Source organism: Chenopodium quinoa, unplaced genomic scaffold (assembly GCF_001683475.1).
Source record: "Chenopodium quinoa cultivar QQ74 unplaced genomic scaffold, ASM168347v1, whole genome shotgun sequence".
In the NCBI taxonomy this organism is placed as follows: Eukaryota; Viridiplantae; Streptophyta; class Magnoliopsida; order Caryophyllales; family Amaranthaceae; genus Chenopodium; species Chenopodium quinoa.
The window spans coordinates 3,967,297-3,989,657 of NW_018742577.1; the positions used below are offsets into that span (position 1 = coordinate 3,967,297).

General features: G+C 34.7%; 3 protein-coding genes across 3 annotated transcripts; all 3 read left to right on the plus strand.

Annotated features, from left to right (window-relative positions):
- Positions 1 to 5,846: 5,846 nt before the first annotated feature.
- On the plus strand, positions 5,847 to 6,975 carry LOC110721035 (protein NDR1-like). The gene has a single exon (XM_021900160.1). It carries the CDS (start codon positions 6,189 to 6,191, stop codon positions 6,831 to 6,833), a length of 645 nt encoding a protein of 214 aa, XP_021755852.1. The 5' UTR covers positions 5,847 to 6,188; the 3' UTR covers positions 6,834 to 6,975.
- Positions 6,976 to 8,791: 1,816 nt separating this feature from the next.
- Positions 8,792 to 9,698, plus strand: LOC110720778. Its single transcript, XM_021899814.1, has one exon. The coding sequence runs from the start codon at positions 8,901 to 8,903 to the stop codon at positions 9,516 to 9,518; it is 618 nt and encodes a 205-aa protein (XP_021755506.1). The 5' UTR covers positions 8,792 to 8,900; the 3' UTR covers positions 9,519 to 9,698.
- Positions 9,699 to 15,459: 5,761 nt separating this feature from the next.
- On the plus strand, positions 15,460 to 16,304 carry LOC110721036. Its single transcript, XM_021900161.1, has one exon. It carries the CDS (start codon positions 15,560 to 15,562, stop codon positions 16,229 to 16,231), a length of 672 nt encoding a protein of 223 aa, XP_021755853.1. The 5' UTR covers positions 15,460 to 15,559; the 3' UTR covers positions 16,232 to 16,304.
- Positions 16,305 to 22,361: the final 6,057 nt, after the last annotated feature.

Consider the following 22,361-nt stretch of genomic DNA (forward strand, 5'->3'; position numbering starts at 1 on the left):
CTTGCATGTTCCTTCTTTAGTATTATGCCTTTTAGTATGGTATGTGTTGCGGGTTTGTTGGATTGTTTGTTAGAATGTTTTGGGATGTGAATGTGATTTTAACGAGGTCGAATACTCGTGAATATTGTATTGCTGAGAGTGTGTAGTTAGTTATTGCCTGCCTTAGGAGATACTATCAATGGGCAACTATGAAGTGTTTTGGGCTTATATTAAGTTTGATTATCATTTTCTGGATGAATTAATATTTTGAACTTCTCTAGGTAATATCGATGTGATATTGTGATGATAATTTGAGTGTTGGGATAAAAAAATCTTTCATTTGATATCTATAGTTGGTTTTTTTGTTTAATGATATTTGCACATTTTCTTGTTGGCTGTATGGCATTGCAAATTGCTTGTCTCCATGCAGCTATTAAGATGAATTTTTCTAGTTTTACTGATGTTAGTAGGCAGTGTTACAGGCATGACCGCATGACTGTCGATTTTGTAAGTGTGTCAATGGCTTACCCTGGAGATGCATTTTTTTTGTTGGCTTGCTTGGTGAAATAAAGTGACAACTCTTGGCATGGACTGTGGTTTAATTTTTATCGGCACTATTGTTGAACCTGAGATGTGTTATCTTTTGGATTACCAGACAAGCATTAGCTCCTAAATGCTTGATCTGAATGGGGTATTAGATGTTTCAAGGGTGGGGATGGGAATTCTGTTTTACTTTTTTCTTAAGAATCTTGAAGTAGATTTTTTATTGATAATGGGTTATTAGATGTTGGGCGTACCCTTGCTGATTACAACATTTAGAAGGAGTCCACCCCTTCACCTTGTCCTCCGTCTCCGTGGTGGTTTCTAAGCTCTTGGTATCGTTCTCTAGTTGTCGGCGACTCGGCGTGAAGTTTGTGGCATCGATTTGGTTTCTCTTTTATGAATTGTGAAAATATTAAAGTACTTGTTCGAACAATTTCTATTTTAGTTATGAATTATCAAGTTCTCTCATTATGTTTCTGGTTAGTGTTATGAACTCAATAAAGTTCTTATTCAGCTGTGGATAAAATATTTTCTGTTTGTGTCTACATTCTCTTGTTCCTATTTTTAATTGTTATGCTCTGGTTTCTTCTGACATCCCTTAAAACGTGTTTACAGTTCTTGCGATTGCTCTAAGGTTATGCTTGCAGTTCCTATTTTTTTATGATATTATGTCTTGAGTTTAGATTAGATTGGTTTTTAGACATGAAAATTGTTATTTTGATAAGCAATTTTATTAGCGTAGTTTCTCATACAAATTTGGCGAGTTGGGATTCTTCTTGGTTTTGCAGTTTTGATGTTAATTTATTGATAATATACTAGTCATGTTCTGAGGTTGAATTGAATTGTTGCCTGCTGTGTGTGGTACTGCCATATGAATATGTACATCATCACCCAAGTAAAATGTGTTTTGACTGATGAGTTAGTTTAGGCTTTTGCAAAATTGTCTGGACTTGGAACACCCTGAAATTTTCAATTGTGAATCAATACATTAAAGATAACATTGTGCAGTTTCTGTTATTTTGTTCTTATGCCTTTGGCATACACTGTTATTTTGTTCTTGTGCCCTAATGTCATTGTTCCTAAGTTCAATACTTTGGCTCATCTTTTATCTGCAAAGGTTGCTTGCATGAACCTTCTTGAGTTTTTTGCATTTTTAGTATGGGATATCCTGCGGGGTTGTTGGACTGTTGTTAGAAATTAGAATGTTTTGGGATGTGAATGTGATTTTTCTTTTTCTGAGTGTTATTACTTGTGAATGTGGTATTGCTGAGATTGTGTAGTTAGTTATTACCTGCCTTTGGAGATCTTATCAATGGGCAACTATTCATGGATGGTAGGTGTGTTTTGGGCTTATTTTTAGTTGGATTATCATTTTCTGGATGAATTGATTTTTTGAACTTCATTAAGCTATATCAATGTGATATTGTGATGTGATTATTTTTAGTGTAGGGAATAAAAATTTTTTCATTCGATATCTATAGTTGATTTCTTTGTTTATGGATTTTACACAATTTCTTGTTGGCTGTGTGTGTGTGTCGTTGCAAAATGCTAGTACTCCATGCAGCGAAGATGATTTTTTCTAGTTGTACTGATGCTAGTAGGCTGTGTTGGTGTGGGCATGACTGTCGATTTTGTAAGTGTGTCAATGGCTTACCTTGGAGATTTTAATTTTATTATTTTGTGGGCTTGCTTGATACAATGAAGTGTGAACTCTTGGCAGGGACTGTGGTTTAATCTTCATTGGCAATGTTGTTGAAATTGAGATGATATTATCTTGCATTACCAGATTTAAGAAGCATTAGCTCCTAAACTTTTGGCAGGGACTGGTTTATTTTTTTTTTCTCATATGCTAGATTTGAACGGGTTATTAGATGTTTTGAGGTTGGGCTCCTCAATTATAGATCAGAATTCTGTTTTACTTTTTTCTTAAGAATATAGGTAAATTTTTTATTGATGATGATAGAACTGGCAGAAACTTAGTTTTAGTGGTGTTAATGAATGTTTGCTGAAGACTGCCATACTGGCCATGTTTCCAAGAGTGAACTTTGTTGTTGAGGTTGAGATATAATTGGATAGGTATGCGACTACTGGTTTTTTAAACTTTGAGGGCTTGAGGCTGTTTCCTCCTGTTATAGGCTGTTGAATGGAAGGAGTTATTCAATATACAAGGAAATTGTTGGCGTCATTAGTGATACTGAGTGGTCGTAAGGGATTTTAAGGCTCCACCCTTAAAAAATTAACATACCTAGCTGAAAAATTGGTTTTGCTGTTTAATTTGTGCGGCAATGCAGCAATGGTGTGGAGTTATAGAAAGGATTTTGTTACTGTTGAACCTGAATTAAATCAGATGAAATTGTTTAATCCCCTTCCACCTGTTTGCCTTTTGGGTGTGCAGTTGAAGCTTGAGTGCTTTGAATATTAGTTGATGGGTAGGCTGTCTGTTAATCTTTGTTGATTTTGTGATCAGTTGCACAATATATTCAGTCTGATAATGTTATTGGCCCTGAACAGACTTGGAAAATAGGGTTTTTATTAGCATATTTTGGGGTTTAGACTTCTGACTTCAGTGGAATTCTCTTGGTCAAGGCTTTGATGTAACAAAGACATTAATTGTGCTTTTTTTCTCTTCTGTTTTATTCTCTCTGTAATGAGATTATGTGATTAATTGTAGGATAGCTTTTGTTTTTTATAACCCATTAATCTGTTTCAAGCTTAGGTTTTCCTCATACTCATTGAATGTAGTCTATGTTATGATTTGTGATCCGTTTGTTAAAACCCTTTCTGATCTGTGGGTATACTAAGTTCCAGGGAAAAAGGAGTTTTTGAGTGTTAATAAACGTTCAGTATTGAGGCTACTGAAAGCAGTTTGTTTGTGTGTGGGTCGTCTGGTATTTAACAGGTTGAGCTTCTTTAACTGGAAGGGTCCATTTATTCTATTGCTTCTTTGGGACTTCTTAGATTAGTTCTTCATCTAAGGCTGGTGGTAATGAACATCTGATTGATGAGGTTTTTTGAATCCAGGCTTTCAAGTACTATGGCATTGTAATTTGCTATGCTTGACAGCAAGGATGATGTGTGCCTGTGTATTGTAAACGTGGGTTGATGTTTGCCTGTGTGTTGTTGACTTTGCATGTTTGTCAATGATATTTTTTGCTGAATATGGATTGCTGTTATTCAACTGGATCCGAACTGCTGAGGCTGTTGTCTTTGTTAAGATAATTTTTGATAACTGTACAGCAATATAATATAGGTTTTTGCAGTATTTGCATCTGTTGTCTTCTGTTGTCACTGCACTGATTTTTTTAGCAGTCTGCACATCATATGTATTTGTTGAAACATGCTATTTGATATCTCCTCTTTTTGATTGCTTAGATAAGTTTATGTTCTGAATCTTGAACAATATGGTTAGGCAATAACGTGACCTTTATTTTCGATCCTTTTTAAGGTTTTTTACGGGGGATTTGGAATTGTTAGCTTTGGGGTGGCAAGGATGAATGGTTGATGTGCGGTTTATTTGCCCTAGATGTAGACCTTGACATAATGGTAATGCATGGGTTGCCAATGCTATTGAAATGTTGAAACCAAAGTGCTGATTATGCTTGGACTACCATGCATGCGTAGTTATCTCTTAAGATCTTGGTAGGCATTCATTATGGGTGGATTTTTGGTTTTACAAATGATATGAGGTTGGGCTTTTCTACTATGGACTGAAAACTATCCAACCCTATGTCAATTTCTTAAGAATTAATTCAATTTAGTAAAGTTGGCAGAGTATCAATCCGATGTGCATGTAATAACTTGTTTGGGCTGTTTTGTTTAGGTATTGACTAATTCTAAGTTAAATGTTCATTAGCAATCTATTCGAAGTTGAAAAATGGTGTTACTGTTTACTGTCTTCGTGAAGCTATTGTTACAAGACTCATTTTATGGAAGAGGTTTATTTTGCAGTTACTTATGTAGAGCAACTGATATAGTGCAAATGTGAATCACTTCGTAGAACACCTTGAGTTTTATTTATAATGTCACCTATTTAACTTTTTTTTTTTAACTGAAGTTTTGGCATACTCATTCTACCTTGCTTTGGAGTATGTTTGGATAGCGGCTTGTTTGTTCATTGAAGATTAGCTGATTATGCATGCACTGCTGACAGTTGAGAGCAATTGGATCAGCTGTCTGTTGATAGTGTGAACAGCTTGATCTCCGATATCTAAGATTTGGCAGGTTTATTGGATTTAATGTAATGAATCAGCCATATGAAGCCATGAAGGGTACAGCTAGAACTTAGGTGAAACTTAGGTGATGTGTATGAATAATTTGCAGAAACTTGCAAGTCCTGGTGCTGTGTACTGATGTTCACAGGTTTCTGCTGTCGTAGGGAGGGCAGTATTACTCTTGGTTAGATAGGCTATGCTCCCCGTACCCGGAGGCCAGTTTGCTTGGCTTTGACCAGCAATCGTCATGTCTACCAATGTTCTGAAATTTAGAACAAATAATGTGTAAATTCTGTACTGCTAATATACTCAAATAAGAGTTGTGACTTGTGAGGGCTACCATAGGATGCGTATCCCAAAAATTAAAACCAATTTGTTGCAGTAATCACAGGTTCACACGGCTAAGTGGTTTCTAGGTTCTCAATCACCTAAGTGTTGTTTCTGGTTATGTTCCCAGAAACTAACAAGAACTTTGGCTAATTCATAGAAAGCTCCGTGTAGTTTAGGTTCTTTTCCCTCTTTCCTGTTGGTATATGGAAAATCACCTTTACGGGAGAAATTACACATCTACTATTATATGGAAAATTACCTTTACTCATTTTATATTGATAACATACTTTCATATATTTCTTTTATAATAACATAGAAAATTACCTCCGATTTTTATATTGGTAATGTGCTTTTATATACGGGAAATGAATATAAAACTTGCTATAGTTGGCTGGAAATAGACTATGTCACTTTGACATTATAAGGCCGGATCCTTCCGATTGTAAATACTTAGGTGAGAATTCCATTTTTTTGGTTTAGTACTTGTGAGTAGGAAAAGCTAAGTGAACTTCTAATCAATTGTAAACTGAAGCATTCACTTGGCAAGATCCATGTACTGTTACCATTCAAAATAATTATTATCGAAATCTTCAACTTTCTACGTTCATTACTTTATAATTCACTATTATATTATTTCACTAAAATTGTCTCATTTAAGATTATCTATTTTAATCAATGAGACAATTTTTTAATAAGCCGAATAGACTATACCTTTCATCATCATTGATACAAACATTTTTTACATACAAACATTGATACCACCACTAGGGAGTGTAGGACATACTAGTCAACTTTAATATCTTAAATGGCATAATATTTTATGGCCCCCCAAAATGGTTTATATTAATTTATATTGTCCACACACAATTACACAAACATAGGCTCCATCAAACTAAATTGAACCGCGTTAATATTTTACACTTAAAGTCTCATTCTTCGTTGACTCATTGTAATTTACACGAACTCACCAATCTCAATAATATACTAACACTCTGTTCATAACTTCACTCTCCCCTTTTCAGTCCTTCAAATACCACTTTTCTTTCTGTATCTCATCTTTTACTCACCGGAAAACCACTCAAAACCCCCTCAAAACCGCTTTCGAAAGGCAAAAACCACCGGTAAATGGCGGCCGAAGAAGGCAGCTGCTGCCGATGTTGTTGTAGTTTCATATTTACCATTGGATTAACAGCTCTATTTATGTGGCTAAATCTTAAGCCTTCAAACCCAGTTTACTCCATTGAAAACTTTAACGTTTTTGCCCTCAACAAAACCGCTAATAATTCCATTTACTACAAAAACAACCACACAATCCGTTATGATTTTAAGCTTAATAATAAGGAGAATAAAGATAAGGGTGTTTACTATGATGCCCTTAATCTTACATTTTATTACTATGATGCCCTTAATCCTAGCTTAGCTAATAAGACCCTTCTTGGAAATGACACTATTACCCCTTTTTACCAAGGGCATGGGAAGCGTACTCATCGTGTTCGTACCATTGATGCTGGAGGGGTAAGATGGGAAAACGCTACCGCAACAACGTCGTTTTTTAGAGTGGAGCTTAATACAACGGTTCGGTTTAAGATCGTGTTTTGGAAGACTAAACGCCGGCATCGTTTCGGGTTGTTTGCTGACTTGCACGTTGATGAACAAGGGAGTTTGCTTAAGAGGAAGAAGAAGGGTATTAAGTTTAGGTCAGGAGCTAGGAATAGTAAGTGTTGCAACTTTCATTTGTTGGGAATTTTGACTTTTATTCTTTTGTGGTAGATTATTATTGTTTTTGTTTAGCTAAGAATTTAGTAGATGGGATTCATCAATTATTGTTTTTGTTTTATTGTAGTTTTATTTTTCCTATCTCAATGGTGTACTTTAGTAAATTGTTTTTTACAAGTATAATTTGTTACGGAGCATTTTTGGTGTGTCACGAAATGATATGATGTTAGAAGTGATAAAAAAAATTGGGCCGGGTCAGGCCTTAACATGAAAGTAGTAGGCTTATCGGGCCAAAATGGGTTTTTTCAAGCCGAATTTGGGCTTTTAACTAAAAACGGATTTTTAAGTTTGCCCAAACCCGTCCTATTTTCTGGTCGGATCTGGCTAAGCTAGCGGGCCGGGCCGATGTTAATTACCTCTATATAAAGTATAACTCTTAAATTTGAGCAGAGTATTACATACAAGTATTAATCAAGTTAGAGTGTTAGACTTGATGTACTTTGTTAGAAAAATATTACAAAAGTTGAATAATCCTAATTACGTTCTTGCAGAATGAGGATCCCTTATCTATTCCTGTAAAAAAGTTGAATGTTATTGGAGATAAAATTCCTAACCCTTCTCGCCTCCTCCTTTTCAAGGATCTAACATGAAGTAAAAGATTTGCAAGATTTGAAGTTTATTTAGATTGTACTCCACACACCAGAAAATGCACTGTAACACACTTGGACTAAAAGGTTGGGCCCCAATTCTTACAAAGTTTGCCAAAGTTGGCCCAAAAAATTGCGAAGATGGCCCAAACACATAACCATTTCATAGCAGTCTTTAGAAGATTTTAGACTTAGGACCTGTTCACATTTACTGAACTGAACTAAACTAAACTGATTAGACCTAAACTGAACTGAATAGAGATGAAATGAATATTTTATGAGAGAAGGAAATTAGGAGCTGAACTGAACTGAAATTAAGCTAAAGTGAACTAGTCCTTAAAAGTCTACATTAGTCTAGTTTACTTTAGCAAATTCAATTCTACAACTGAAGAATCGTTGTTGTACATATGTAATTCACTTCGATTGTAATGAAGGTAATTTCTATCTATTGTACATTCTAGTTTGTTTGTTTTTTTTTTTTGCCTTTGAGTTGAGTAATTATTATGTGATTTAATTCTCCTATTGTGTTAAGTAATTAATCTTCATAATTATAGGCTGTTTGGTGATTGGTGCGTGACCTTTATTATGAGTTGGTACGGAGTATTAAGGGCATACATTTGCGACACTCTAGTCTCCAAGAAATATGGTGTTAATTAGTTGTTAGTTCCTTGTTTGAATTTAAGCATCAACAATAAATTTTTGTTTTATTTAAATTGCTCCGGTTTATCTTTTTATTATACGCTTATACATAAATATTTTATAGTAATGTGACTATTTATTGGAATCGTCAATGTATAATTTTCAAATATCAACTTTTTATAATTTAATTTCATTAATATTAAAGATATAATATGTCAAAATCCTACCTTAATTGACATACTTTAACATATATGTCAGGTTATACATAAACATTTTGAAAAATTAGCGGGACTAACAAATTAAAATAAGCCCCATCACACTTGACTAGTTCATGATGGGGTGCATAGCAGTCGATCTCAACTTTCTATCCTAGATACTTCCACATCATATTTAATCAATTTGTTTGACGAATGCTCGTATTTCTCCACGTTTATTTGACAAATGACAACTAATATGTGCAACACTCAAATTATTATATATGTAGTTTATGTATAATCCTAGCATAAAATAATGAATTTATAGTAACTACTCCGTAACATCTATTTTTGTAGGAGCTCAATGATTTATTTATTTATTATATATTATTGCATGGACCTTTTCAAATTGACAAATTGACAAATTACACTTTCCTAATCATATACATGGTATCATATATTGATGTCTCTACGAAACTATAAATACAAGATTACAAGATAACTAAGACATATATTCACTCATAACATTTCAGTTTTCTTAGCAAAGAACAATCAATCAAGTATATATACTACAATACAAATTCTCATCTAAACTAGAAATTAATCATTTTCTTTCCTTCTTAAACCATCCAAACAATTCAATGTCAAAGGCTAATCACGGTGGTTGTTGTGGCGGTATATTCTCATTAGGTTTAAGTGTCGCGGTCTTACTCTGCCTTCTCCTCCAACCCTCAACCGCTCTACCTGTGAGCTCAATCGAAGACTTTACCATTTATGCCCTAAAGGATGCAACCAATTCTTCTCATAACAACCACACTATCCACTATGACCTTAGGCTCACAAACTCGGGTTCCAATGGAATTTACTACGATACCCTTAAGCTCACATTAATTTACAAACCTAATCACCTAACAAATTTCATCATTGGAAATACCACTTTTATCCCTTTCTACCAACGTCATTTAAGGGATAACCACTTTGTTGGTAACATAGAGACTAGAGGGGTAAATTGGGAAAATGCTACCGCCCCGATGACACTAAGGGCAGAGCTAGCAACAACAATGAGGTACAAATTTAGAAGGAATAGATTGTACCAACGGCTAAGTAATGTGGTTGGAGCTGACTTGAAAGTTAATGATGAGGGTAATTTGGTCAATAAGGGAATTCAGCTTACCTCTAGAGCTGGAATGAATGTTATTGGCCGTTTTCAGTTCATGAGCATTTTGTTGTGTATTTTGTTTTTCTTTCAATCTTGGTAGAGATGATTATTGTTTGTCAATTTTTTTATTTGTTGTTTGTTAATTTATTATTTAAATGCATGTTGTAAATCGTTACATACTATTGTTTCAAGTGATCAAATTGAATAAATAAAATGAATGATTGTTTGATTTATTTCATTTGTTGTGAAACGAGAGTGGATAAATTACAAGACTCCACGCTTTTTTATCAGTAGTGTACTGTTATATCAATCCGTTCTCAACCGGAGCGGATTGAGCGGCGCTAGATGGCAATATGAAAGCCATGTACATGGTCGTGGATTCATCATTCGAGTTGGTGTTACGTCCCCATCAAACGAGTTCACGTATGTCATATGTTTTTTTCATTTAACTCGGAGTGTTTGATTGGGTTATCAAGCGACATTACATAACCTTTCAACTCATATGACAAGTACATTATAAGATTTGTTCCAAGGTTGAGATTGTTTGATTATTTCATATGACCAACTAACTATATTATGTCTCAAGCTAACATTTCTAAAATAAGTTAAGCATTGATCTGCTTGTTCAAGTTATATTTTAATTAACCTGTTTGTTCGTTGGTGTTCAAGTTATTTTAATTCATTTGTGTCTAATGATCCCGTTAAGTTGTGTGCTCAAAAGATATATAACAATCATGCATAAAAGAGAGAAGAAAGTATGACGATTTTTTTTTTCCAAAACATAAATTATAGTGAGAATATTGTTCACATTGTTTTCTAAAGAGAGTATTGTTATTATATATTCATACTTCTTCCATTTCCCAATACATGCATATAATAAACTGTCTTTGAATTAATAAGCATGGAAAAAATATATATTTTGAGGTATGCAATACAATAAATATTGCATTTTATATGGTCTATCTCTAGCTTGTTGTTGTATCTTACATATATATGGTCTCTTGTTGCAAACCATAATAAGATCCATCAAATTAAAAGATAAGTTAAGTTCCAGATTTCTAACTAACAAATGGAAGACTGAGTAGTTTTTGGTGGGCAAAAGCTACTTCATTCACTCTTTAATTATTGAAGCACAATGATAATGACATACTAATACAAGTTATAATATACTCCGGCTAGCATGATCACATACACACAATAAAATATTTCAATACATTAATGGCAAAATTCAATCAAAAATTTGTAAAGTTGACCTCTAAATATAGGTTGCATTAGCATTTCATTATATATATATATATATATATATATATATATATATATATATATATATATATATATATATATATATGTTTTGTGCCCCGTGTAATGCTCGGGTTGTTTATTGAGTTTTAAGATAAAATTTTAATCTGTGTCAAATTTTAAAATATATCATTGATACAAAATTAGTTAGGAATTGATGTGCTTTTGTGATGATTTGCTATCTAGTAAGCATGTAATGACTAATAATAATGTTGGTGGAAATTTTCGATTTAATACATTAAAAATATAAAAAAATCAGCAAAAAAAAAATTAAATAAAATAAATGTTCAAAGCCTGTTGGGTTGACCCGAACCCAAAACTTTGGGCAAGGGCTGAACATTTCTTGACTCGTAACCTGAAGTGACCCAATCCGAGATGACTCATGACCCGACCCTAATTGACATGTCTACATAGTAATAAAATTCTATTAGATTGTGAAGTATATTATTTTAACCGATTAGTATATATTATAAATGGATGTTTTACGCTTTGAACTACTTCCTTCGCTCCAAAAAATATTATGATATAAAAAATAAATATATATGATAATTTTTTAGAATTATAATCTAATAATTTTTTTGAATAAAATTATGATTCAATTTGTACATCTGAAATATTGGTATTTTATCGAAAATAAAACTCTAAACTAATTCTAAAATTCTATCCAAATAGAATTCTAAACTAACTTTTTTTTTTATCTTATGAAGTTTATTTAAATCTATCCAACGTGGCGTAACACTTGGCGAAAAGTTGGAACGCCAAGTGTCGCTGCCTCGTGGCCTGACTAAAAGTTTAGCTTTATATTAGTTATATATATGATGTATAGGTGGCATTAATTAGTGAATTGATGATGAGTAGGAATTTGAACCTCCTACGAAATTTTACTTACCAGAAAATGAAAGAAATTATTAAAACTAGGCCGTCTTGTATAATTAGGGCTTAGAACTTCTATACAAAAATGTTTCAATTCATAATCAACTACGAGTACCCAAACCACCTTTACAACTTCTTAGAAATGAAAGTACATGGGAATATGGGATTAGCAATTTCATATTTGCAATCAATCAAAGATGGTTGTAGTAGGCTGTGTTGAGTCGTGTCTTATGCTAAGCCCATCGTGATTGGTGCCAGTTGATTTCAGCCCATAACTTAATCCACCATATATGCGTTGCGTTGCGTTGTGAAGAAATTTTTAAAGGACAGCTACATTCAGTCCAAACTCATGTGCCACCATGTCATATTTGCATATATGTAAGCAAAATATAACTTATTTAATCATGCCATGCTTTTTTCGTGATGAATGGTTTAATTCTGGTGTTCTGCCATATGTATTAAAATTGATCGACATAACGTTTTAGTCCAATGATCTCTTTAAATTAAACCAAACGATAAATAAATTTTTACCCTAATTAGAAATTTATTTAAGGTTATTGTTGCCTATATGAAACTTTTCATTAAAAAGTTGATTAGCGGTAGGAAAGGTAGTAATCAAACACTTTTTCTTATTTATAATTTTATATATACGTTCCATGTTGAATGACTAATTATAGTAATTATAAAGTGTTTTAAGTGGCCCATCCTTACTTTATTGATAATCTAATACACTTGACATAGTCTTGTTTAATTTCACAGGTATTCCAAGTTTGACCAGACTATAAGCTCTATCTACTTGACATTGTTTAATGTAACAAATTCAAATACACAGCTGCTCTCCCTTACTACAAATACAAAATAAATATCAACCATTTCATAATCATAATTTAGCCTTAAAAATATTAATAACCAATGGAAAAGCCTAAACACGGTGGTTGTTACGGCGGCATAGTCTCATCCGGCTTATTCGCCGTCGTCTTCCTCAGCCTTCTCCTCCAGCCCTCAGCCGCTCAACCCGAAATAACCATTGAAAAATTCACCGTTACCACCCTTAAGGAAGTTACAAATTCCTCAAACACCGTCAACTTTGAAATAAAGTTTTTAAATTTTGATCCCTATCCAATTGACTATAATACCCTCAACTTTACCTTTTATTACAAACCTAATAACACTACTATTTTACCTATTGGAAATGCCACATTTAAACCCTTCTACCTACGTAATAAGGGGCGCTCTACACGCCGTGTTGGGACTATTGGTAATAATGTTACCACGGCGCCACCGGTGGTGTTTAGGGTGGAGCTTGTGACTTCGATAAGGTACGAGTATAGTCTCATTTTAAAGTCCAAATGGCAACGTTACGTGGTGGGAGCCAATTTGAACGTTGATGGCCAGGGTCATTTGATTAAGAGGAAGCACAATAGAGGGATTCCTCTTACATCCGGAGTTGGAAGGAATTATATGAATTGTTCTCAGTTGATGTTCATGTTACTTATCAGATTGTTTTTCTTTCATTCATTGTAGATTCAATGATTACTGATGCTCACTTATTTTACGTTGTTCATTAATTAATTTGTTGATTCTTTTGATATGTTTGAGGGTGTGATTTGTGAAAAAGAAGTAAATTCGTTCAGTATGATTTACTTTATATAATGTTAATTTTGAACGAACGTGTAAATAAAAGTGGCAACTCCCCATATGCTTTTGTTAGATTTATTTTTAAGTCCATTGGGAGAGAACTGTATTTTACATTTAATTCGCTCAATCTATAGACTTCCTCCGTTTTTTATAATTGCAACACACATTTTATTACGGTAATTAAGAAAATTAAATCTCACATAATATAATACACTTAAAATGGGGTTAAAATTAAAGGTTGTTAGGAGCATAATCGAGTGGGCCATGTGCTTTAAATAAAGATAATAATACATTTTTCACCATAAAAACCTTCCTTTTATAGTGTGTTGTAACTATTACGACATTTCCATTTTAGAGAAGTGCTCCAACTATAAAGGAATGGATGAAAGTGTTAATGTAGTGAAGGACACGAGTATGGAGTATCTTGCAACTTGCGAACTTTAACCCTACATAAATACATACGGAGAATGTTTAAGGAAAAAAAAAAAAGTGAAGTTTTTATTGAGATCTCAGGTTCCACATGGGAAGCGGTTACATTATGTGGATTTATGTCATATTGATCATCATTAAAATAGATCAAACTATTTCATAAGCATAAGAGGTGTTCCGGGTGATGAGCTTCGGTGGCTGATATATGGGGTTGGTAAAGGTTTATCGTCCAACTGATTACTTGCACAGTCAATGTGGATTAGCTAACTCGGGAGATTATCTGGGAATAATAGCCGCTCCAATACTAAGTTAGCAACTAGATGATATGAGTAAGAAAGGAATTGAGAGAGAGAGCTAGAGCGGCTTTAGAGAGAGAAAAGATAGTACCTCAAAGGTGAATTATGCTAAGGTATTTATAGAAAGATAATCAAGCCGGTGCCACATATATTGGTTTAGGTGGCAAGTATGTCACGTGAGTCATTGGCGATGGGTGTTTACGTGGTCAAAAGCAGCTCTCCAGGTGGCCGAAGTTATAGGCCGTTATGGATAGGAGACCGATAACAGAATTGATAGGAAAGTGATGACTTGGCCTAGTTTTGTCCGATCCAACACATACCGGTATCGGCACCATTCCGTACAAGAGGAGCTATAAGCATTGGCGGATTTCAGAAGAGGCCGGCTTTACATTTACGTAGTAGAACAAAAATCAGAATGTAAAATATGATATGTGTGGAATGGACAATTAGTTAATGATTAATAAATAAAAATTTATAGTTGAATATAACAACAACAGTAAAAAAAAAATATTATTAATTTTTATCAGCGTGTAGTGTTTTATGTGTGGCAGATCATGTCGTGTGGCTGGCTGATCGATATACACACCAAAACACTGACCATGTAACACCTGATTGAGTAACCCCTGATCGACTGAGTAATCCCTGATCGAGTAACTCACGACCGACCGAGTAACCCTTGAGTGATCGAGTAACTCATGACCGACCGAGTAACCCTCGAGTGATCGAGTAACCCCTGACCAAGTAACCATGACTACCGAGTAACCCCTGACCAAGTAACCATGACTACCGACCTAGTAACTCCAGAAAAGTAACCCCAGCCACATATAAAACCTATTTTAATATTATAAATATTATACATTATTGTATTGATGGATCATAAAAATGTATATTACAAAGGTAATGAAAAAAAATCGGTTCCCTTAAAGAAAATTTTTAGATGATATAGCGAGCGGCCAACAACCATATTCACAAAACATATTTATTAATAGTGAACAGTTAAACAACCAACTTAGAAAGCCAATACATACAAACAACTGGTCAAACTAGCCATGAAAAACAGCGAACATCCAATTATCAAACAAGGTGGCGCAATATATACTAGCGTATGATTTTTTTTTCGTAGCATCATCATGATGGTATATGAGGAGACTTTCAACATTTGACTTATATCTTTATTCTATTCCATGTAGCTTGGATATGAATCATATGATGGCTATGATTCGAGTTGTTATAATCATAGCTTATATAATAAGGAAATCTACTCGTACAACCATCTTGTTTTAATTTGTTTTCACATAAACTCCAATGTTAAGTAGCTTTTAATAATAACAATTTAACATTATATATATAGTATTGTTATTCACAAGTTGCTCTTTCCTACTCGTATTCGTCATTCAATATAATCATATCATATTCATGTAGTTGTTTGATCACCTATGTATTCTTCAAGAATTAATATAAATGCTAGATCGAAAAGCAAGACAGTTACCTCAATTCCCCATTAAAGGTATACCAAAATAATATACAAGCTAAGTATATACAAAATTTTATTTGTATATCTTTCCTAGAACAAAGTAAACAAGTCTAGCTTAAACAAACCAATTCAATGACAACAAACGTTAAACTAGAAGGTGATTGTTACGGGCGCAATGTATTCTCGTTAGGCTTAATCGCCACTACTGTCGTAGTTTGCCTTCTCCTACAACCCACGGCCACAAACGCTTTTATGGTACCTTCAACTTACATGGAAGAATTTACCGTTTTTGCCATCAAGGAAAACTCTACTACCAATTCCTCTCGTCACAACACTATCCATTTCGAATTATGGTTTAACAATAGAGAAAGAAAGAAAGGCGTTTACTACGATGCTTTAAACCTTACTTTCTATTATAAGCCTAATGATAACATTAGTAGCTTAATTCCAATTGGAAATGCCACTATTAAAAGCTTCTACCAACGGTCGGATGGAAGTGATTGGCGTAGGGGTGATTTTGAGGTAAGAGGGGTAAAATGGGAAAGTATTACGGCGTCGCCTGTAATATTTAGGGTGGAGTTAGTAACAATGTTAAGGCACGATAAAATGTTTTTTAGAAAGTCTAAACGTGAGCGTTATGAAGTAGGAGCTGACCTCAAAGTCAATGATCAAGGTGATTTGATGATTAAGAAGTGGACGATCTTTAAGTGGGGAATTGAACTTACGTCTAGTGTTGGAAGGAATTATATGGGAAGTGTTCAATTGATTGGCATGTTTGTTTTGTTTGTCTTTTATTTTTGGTAAATTAGCTTAGTTCTATTATTGAAAGTCTAACTGGCTAATACAAGAGGGGGGGTGAATTGTATTTGAGGTGAAATCTAAAAACTTTTTGCGGAATTTAACTAAATGAGATAGTGACGAGAGAAGATATAGGCTTTTCTAAATTTCCACTAAGTAATCAAACTCTTTACAAGTGAAGATTCAAACCCGTTAACAAGTTCCACAAATTAGGAACTTGTTCCCAACTCTCACAGAAGACTTCAGCAACGAAGCTTCCTTGACCTCACTTTACAAACTCACAATCCCAACCCCTAAGTACTTGAATACAATCTGTGATTACAAATACCTATTGCACTCAAGAATATATGAAGGAAAATAACTCTCTTTATGTTATTAGATGGCTACTGGAATTTTTATGCTCAAGAGTTATGTTTTTCTGAGATAGTTTGCATGAGTATTTATAGAGAAGGCTTAGTCATTAACCTCCACCATAATCACGTCCACATGTCAACAACCCACTAACAACTTGTGGAGTTATCTTGACAGATTGTGATCATGAAGAGGTTTCCTAGCCTTATCTAATTAAACCACTATCCTAACAACTTGATAACCATTAGCCGTATAAAAGATTTTCTCACAGAAAAACCACTTGCTAACTTTATCAAATATTTATTTAAAAGATTATCAAAAGTTTGTTTAAAAAGATTTTATTTGAAAAGATAAATTTATTATTTATTAAAACAACTAGATAATTATCTTCGATAATTATCTTTATTAAAACTTTTACAAATTATCTTTTCTTTAAGAAATTATCTTTTAAAACTAACTTTTATTCCAGTAGTCTTTAACATAAGTCATTGAGTTCCTTTCCGACTTTATATTATTGAGTGCTCACAATTAAAACTAGAACGTGAGATTTGCACGAGGCTTTTTAAAGAATGCTACTCCGCATCCAAGTTCCTACTCCGGAACGAACTTTGCTTGAACCCTTTATTCACCAAAGACTCAAAACATTCATTAGTCGAGTTTGTCAATTTGTCCATCAAAATCAAAAGGCTCAACAAATTCCCCCTTTTTGATGATGACAAACATTGACAAACTTAAGTAAATAAAATCATCCAGGCATGCAACAGAAATTTTAAAGTAAGACATGAAAACAAAAAAAAACAGAGTAATTAAAGAACTTAAAAAAAAGCTAAAAAGTATTTATTTTAAAAAGACTGAGCAAAAGAGAAAAAATTAACAAAGACTTTAAAATCTTAGAAAAAGTTTAAAAACTTAGATTACTAGGACTTTATTAACTTAGAAAAGTTTGTACCTTCGATGTGTGAGTTCCTTGGTAAACACTTTAGCCGCCATGAAGTTTGTCTTTTCCCCCTTTTGGCATTATCAAAAGATTGAAAAAAAACATTTTGCTATACTCCCACTAGACTACGTAGGGAATAGTGAGCTCAAATAATGCAAGGCAAAAATAAGTTAGGTACTAAATCATCAGCAACCTCACACAATCATATGAAAAATACGAGCCAAGTTCCGATTTAGGAAATAGAAGAGGAACATAGAGAATGTAGCAAAGGATAAAGGCGTACAAACCAAAGTTCAGAGAGATTAAACAAGACCAAAATAAAATTGTTCAACATATGAAATTAGAATAAGTGCAATCAAGGATTTAAAAGGCTGCATTGGTAGGATCAAGGGTTGGATTTGTGGGATCAATAGAGTCTTCCTCGACTTCCTCAAAGGCTACTCTGTTGATAGTTTCCAAGATCTCCTTGTTGCCTTCACTAAACTTGCCTTCAGCCTGTGCAAGCTTTGCCTCTACGCCTGCAAATCCGGTTGCTTGAGAATCTGCCAGAGCCTGCACCTGGCCTTTAAGAGAAAGCAGTTCCGAGGCCATTTCCTCCAGTTTCTTGCTCACCAGAGTAGTCAACTTCTCCATATCTGCTTGAACCTGTTGAAAATCATAAACAGACACACGAGTTCCAGAGAAAGCAGCAAAGCCAGTAGGCTGAAATGGAGGAGGAGAAGGTGAATGAGAAGGCTGCCTAGTAGGTGAGACAGGAATAGAAGAGGGTTCAGTGGAAGAGGGAACTTGGGTAGGTTTGAAGGTGGAATCAGATTTGTCTGAGGAGCTGATGGTTTCTACAGTCACAGGGTGTGTAGTAGAAAGGGCAGGCTTGACCACATTCCTCTTACTCCTTCTAAGGCCCCCTGTAAACACAGGAATGACAGGTGGTCCAGCTGTGCTCTCAGAGTCTGTGGTATGTTCCCTCTCACTTTGATCAGTTCCCTGCCCCTCATGTAAGTCAGATTGTCGAGCTTCCCCCTCAGAAACTTCCATATGTTCCCCCTCAGAATCTTCCTGTTTTTCTCCTTGCACATCTCCCTCAAGTATTTTTTCTTTGTTTTTCTCTCCGTTAGAACTTTTTTCTTCTTCCTTATCTCCCTCAGAATCACTGGAGGTGGTAGCACCCTCACTAGCCTCCTCACTACCCTGGTCACTGCTTGCATCACATTCTTCCTTAGCTTCTTTCCCTTTCCCTTTCTTTTTCTCCCCTCCTTTCCGAGGCACAAAACATACTTTGCCATTTGTAAGCCTAAGACTCAGTCTAAGTAATGATTGTTCAGAGAGGATATTATCGGGTTTGAGATATGTTGGGGATTCACATTCAACATCAATACCAAAAGATTTGAACAACACAGTAAGGAAAGAGCCATATGGAATTGTGGTCTTTTGAGCATAAAAATTCAAGTGTTCAATCATTAGAGCAGGGAAATTAATCTGTATTTTGCATGCAAGACAGAATATGAGGGAGGCATCCAAGAGTGATACGGTACTCCGTTTTTGTAAACGGGGTACTATACCCTTCCAGGTGAAGGTAAACAGTAGCTTATGAAGGGGTGTTAGGGCATGATGGTGAGTAGTTTTCACTTTCGGATTTCCTCCAATAAATTGAAGGATTTTGCATTCATCATTATGGCCAATGTTTACAGATTGTTTGTGCTTTAAATAAGAACAATAGCCTTTAACAGGAACTTGAAATAGATTTCCAAGATAATTGGCATCAAACGAAATTGGAATATCATTAACTACGGCCGAGCACACACCATTATCACATTGAAAGATATTTTTGAACTCATAAATAAATTTAGGATAAACAGGGTAATGAGAACAATTCTGGAACAAGTGAGTCCATTTTTGATAATCAATTAAAGAAGTAAATTCAGTGAACTTACTCGCCACACACCAATCATAGTTGATGTGATATCCGAGAGTGTAATTCCATGATGGGAATTTGGTGGTTGCGCGCCGTTTCCTGTCGCCGCCCTTCACAGCCTTAGCCTTCCTCTTTGGCTGAGCAGATGGATGCACCACCGCAATTGGCACCGGTTGTGGAGACCCCGTGTTTGAGGAGGGTTTGAATGGTGGTGATTGGGTTTTTGGGGTGGTGTTTCGGTTGGTTTTCATGGTGTTGAAGGTAAAATGAAGGGAAGGAGAAGATGAATAGTGTGAATAGGAAGGAGAGAGAGTGAGGCCGGTTATGGGAGTGTATGGGGAATTTAATTGATTTGATAGGTGAAGGTGGAGTGAAAAGAAGAAAAAGAGTTTAATGGGGAGGAGTGAGAAAGAAAAGTGACGGTTTAAACTGTGAGGTAGTGGGGTAGTTTTAGAGGTAGTAGGATTTAATTTGGTGAAATAATTGCACTCATCTAATTCAATGTTGATAAAATAAAATCGTAAGTTAAGAAGTTGATATACATGCTTCTTATCTTACGTAGCAAATAAGATCTTTTTGTATTTTTGAATTCTATGAGGAATAGAAAAATTCATCATGAAAAAATAAGGAAGGAAAAAGATAAGAATAAAAAATAAGATAGAAATAAAAGATAAGAAAGAAAATAACAAGAAGAAAAATAAAAAAAACGAAAAAGATAAATGAGAGCAGATTGATTGTAAATTATGATGATAATTTACGTGATCATGATACAGAGAGTAAAGAATGATGAAAAAGGAACTTGAAACAACATGGCTCAATACTTTTAACATATTAAAAGTATGTATAAGTGACTTTTCAATACTTCACAAATCTTTCCCCTGGGTAATTTCAGCTGTGTTATTCACACAAGATTGAGCGTAGCATTGTTAGTTACATCCGATTTTACCTTAGGGGTTCCAAACAAAAATCACTTGAGCCGTAGCATCCCCAATTCCGCACGCATCTTTTCAAACTTGTCTCTGCTTAAAGGCTTAGTTAAAATGTCAGCAATTTGAAATTCAGTAGAAATAAAATCTAGCTTAATTAAGCCCTTTTCAACATTATCTTTCAAAAAGTGATGCCTTATATGTATATGCTTAACTTTAGAGTGTTGTACTGGATCTTTAGAAATGCAAATGGCACTTGTGTTATCACAATGAATAGGAACGCACTCTAAAATAATGCCATAGTCACGCAACTGTTGTTTTATCCATAGCAATTGAGAGCAACATGCAGCAGCAGCCACATATTCTGCTTCGGCAGTGGATAGAGCAACAGTGTTTTGTTTCTTGGAACTCCAAGAAACCATGCAAGAGCCTAAGAATTGGACTATACCTGATGTGCTTTTACGATTGACCAAATCTCCTGCATAGTCAGCATCAGCATATCCTTTTAGGTCAAACGAGTCACTTTTTGGATAAAACAGACACAAGTCTTCCGTCCCTTTCAAGTATCGTAGAATTCTTTTGACGGCTGTTAGATGCGATTCCTTTGGATCCGATTGAAATCTAGCACAAAGACCTACACTAAACGAAATGTCAGGTCTGCTGGCAGTTAAATATAACAAGGAACCAATCATACCTCTGTATTTTGTTTGATCCACACGAGTTCCCTTGGGGTCTTGGTCCAACCTTGTGGTTGTTCCCATGGGAGTGTGGTTTATCTTTGTGCTTTCCATACCGTATTTTTTTAATAACTCCTTCACATATTTCTGCTGATGGATCATTATTCCTTCGTTAGTTTGCTTAATTTGGAGCCCAAGGAAGAAGTTGAGTTCCCCCATCATGCTCATCTCAAACTCACTGCTCATTAAATCAGCAAAGTACTTGCACAAGGATTCATTAGTTGCACCAAAAATAATATCATCAACATAAATTTGTACAATTAATAAATGAGTTCCTTTTGATTTTAAGAACAAAGTTTTGTCAACTTTTCCTCTTTTAAAATCATTTTGTAAAAGGAATTTTGAAAGTCTTTCATACCATGCTCTTGGAGCTTGTTTTAATCCATACAGTGCTTTATCAAGTTTAAAAATATGGTTAGGAAAGTTTGGATCCTCAAATCCAGGTGGTTGTTCAACATAGACGTCTTCCTTTAAAAAACCATTTAAAAAAGCACATTTGACGTCCATTTGATAAAGTTTAAAACCCATAAATGCAGCAAATGCAATTAAAATACGAATTGCTTCTAATCTAGCTACAGGAGCAAAAGTCTCCTCAAAATCGATACCTTCCTGCTGATTGTAGCCTTTAACAACTAATCTTGCCTTGTTCCTTACAATTGTGCCATGTTCATCTAGCTTATTCCTGTATACCCATTTGAGACCAATAACCTTTTGATTTGTTGGTTTGGGTTCAAGGTGCCACACTTTGTTTCTTTCGAATTCATTTAATTCCTCTTGCATGGCAACAATCCAATCAGCATCTTCCAAGGCTTCTTTGTGATTTCGAGGTTCCAGTGTTGATAAGAAGGCGTTGAATGCACAGAAGTTTCTCAGTTGGGATCTCGTCTGAGTTCCCTTGCTTAGGTCACTTATAATTTTATCCAGGGGGTGTGACCTTTGATGTTTCCATGGCTTTGGTTGGAATGATTGAGCTGGTATAAAAGTGTTATTTTGAGTTGCTCTTTCTTCCATTTCTTCATGGTGTTCTGCTTCTGCATTTGCTTCGCCTTCTGTATTTTCTGTTTCTTCTGTATTTTGATCAGAGGCTTCAGTATTATTTGGAACTTCAGTAGGTTCCTTATTAGTATTTTCAGTAATTCGAACATGCTGCTTTCTGGGAATTAATTCTTCATCTTGGTCTGTTGAACGAGTGAGACCAATTTCAAAATCTCCATCTTCATATTCCTGTATACAACCATAATTATTAGTTTCATCAAAAATCACATGTATACTT

Coding starts and splice junctions, on each gene's coding strand:
- LOC110720778 (XM_021899814.1), top strand. CDS start 8,901: ATGTCAAAGGCTAATCACGGTGGTTGTTGTGGCGGTATATTCTCATTA.
- LOC110721035 (XM_021900160.1), top strand. CDS start 6,189: ATGGCGGCCGAAGAAGGCAGCTGCTGCCGATGTTGTTGTAGTTTCATA.
- LOC110721036 (XM_021900161.1), top strand. CDS start 15,560: ATGACAACAAACGTTAAACTAGAAGGTGATTGTTACGGGCGCAATGTA.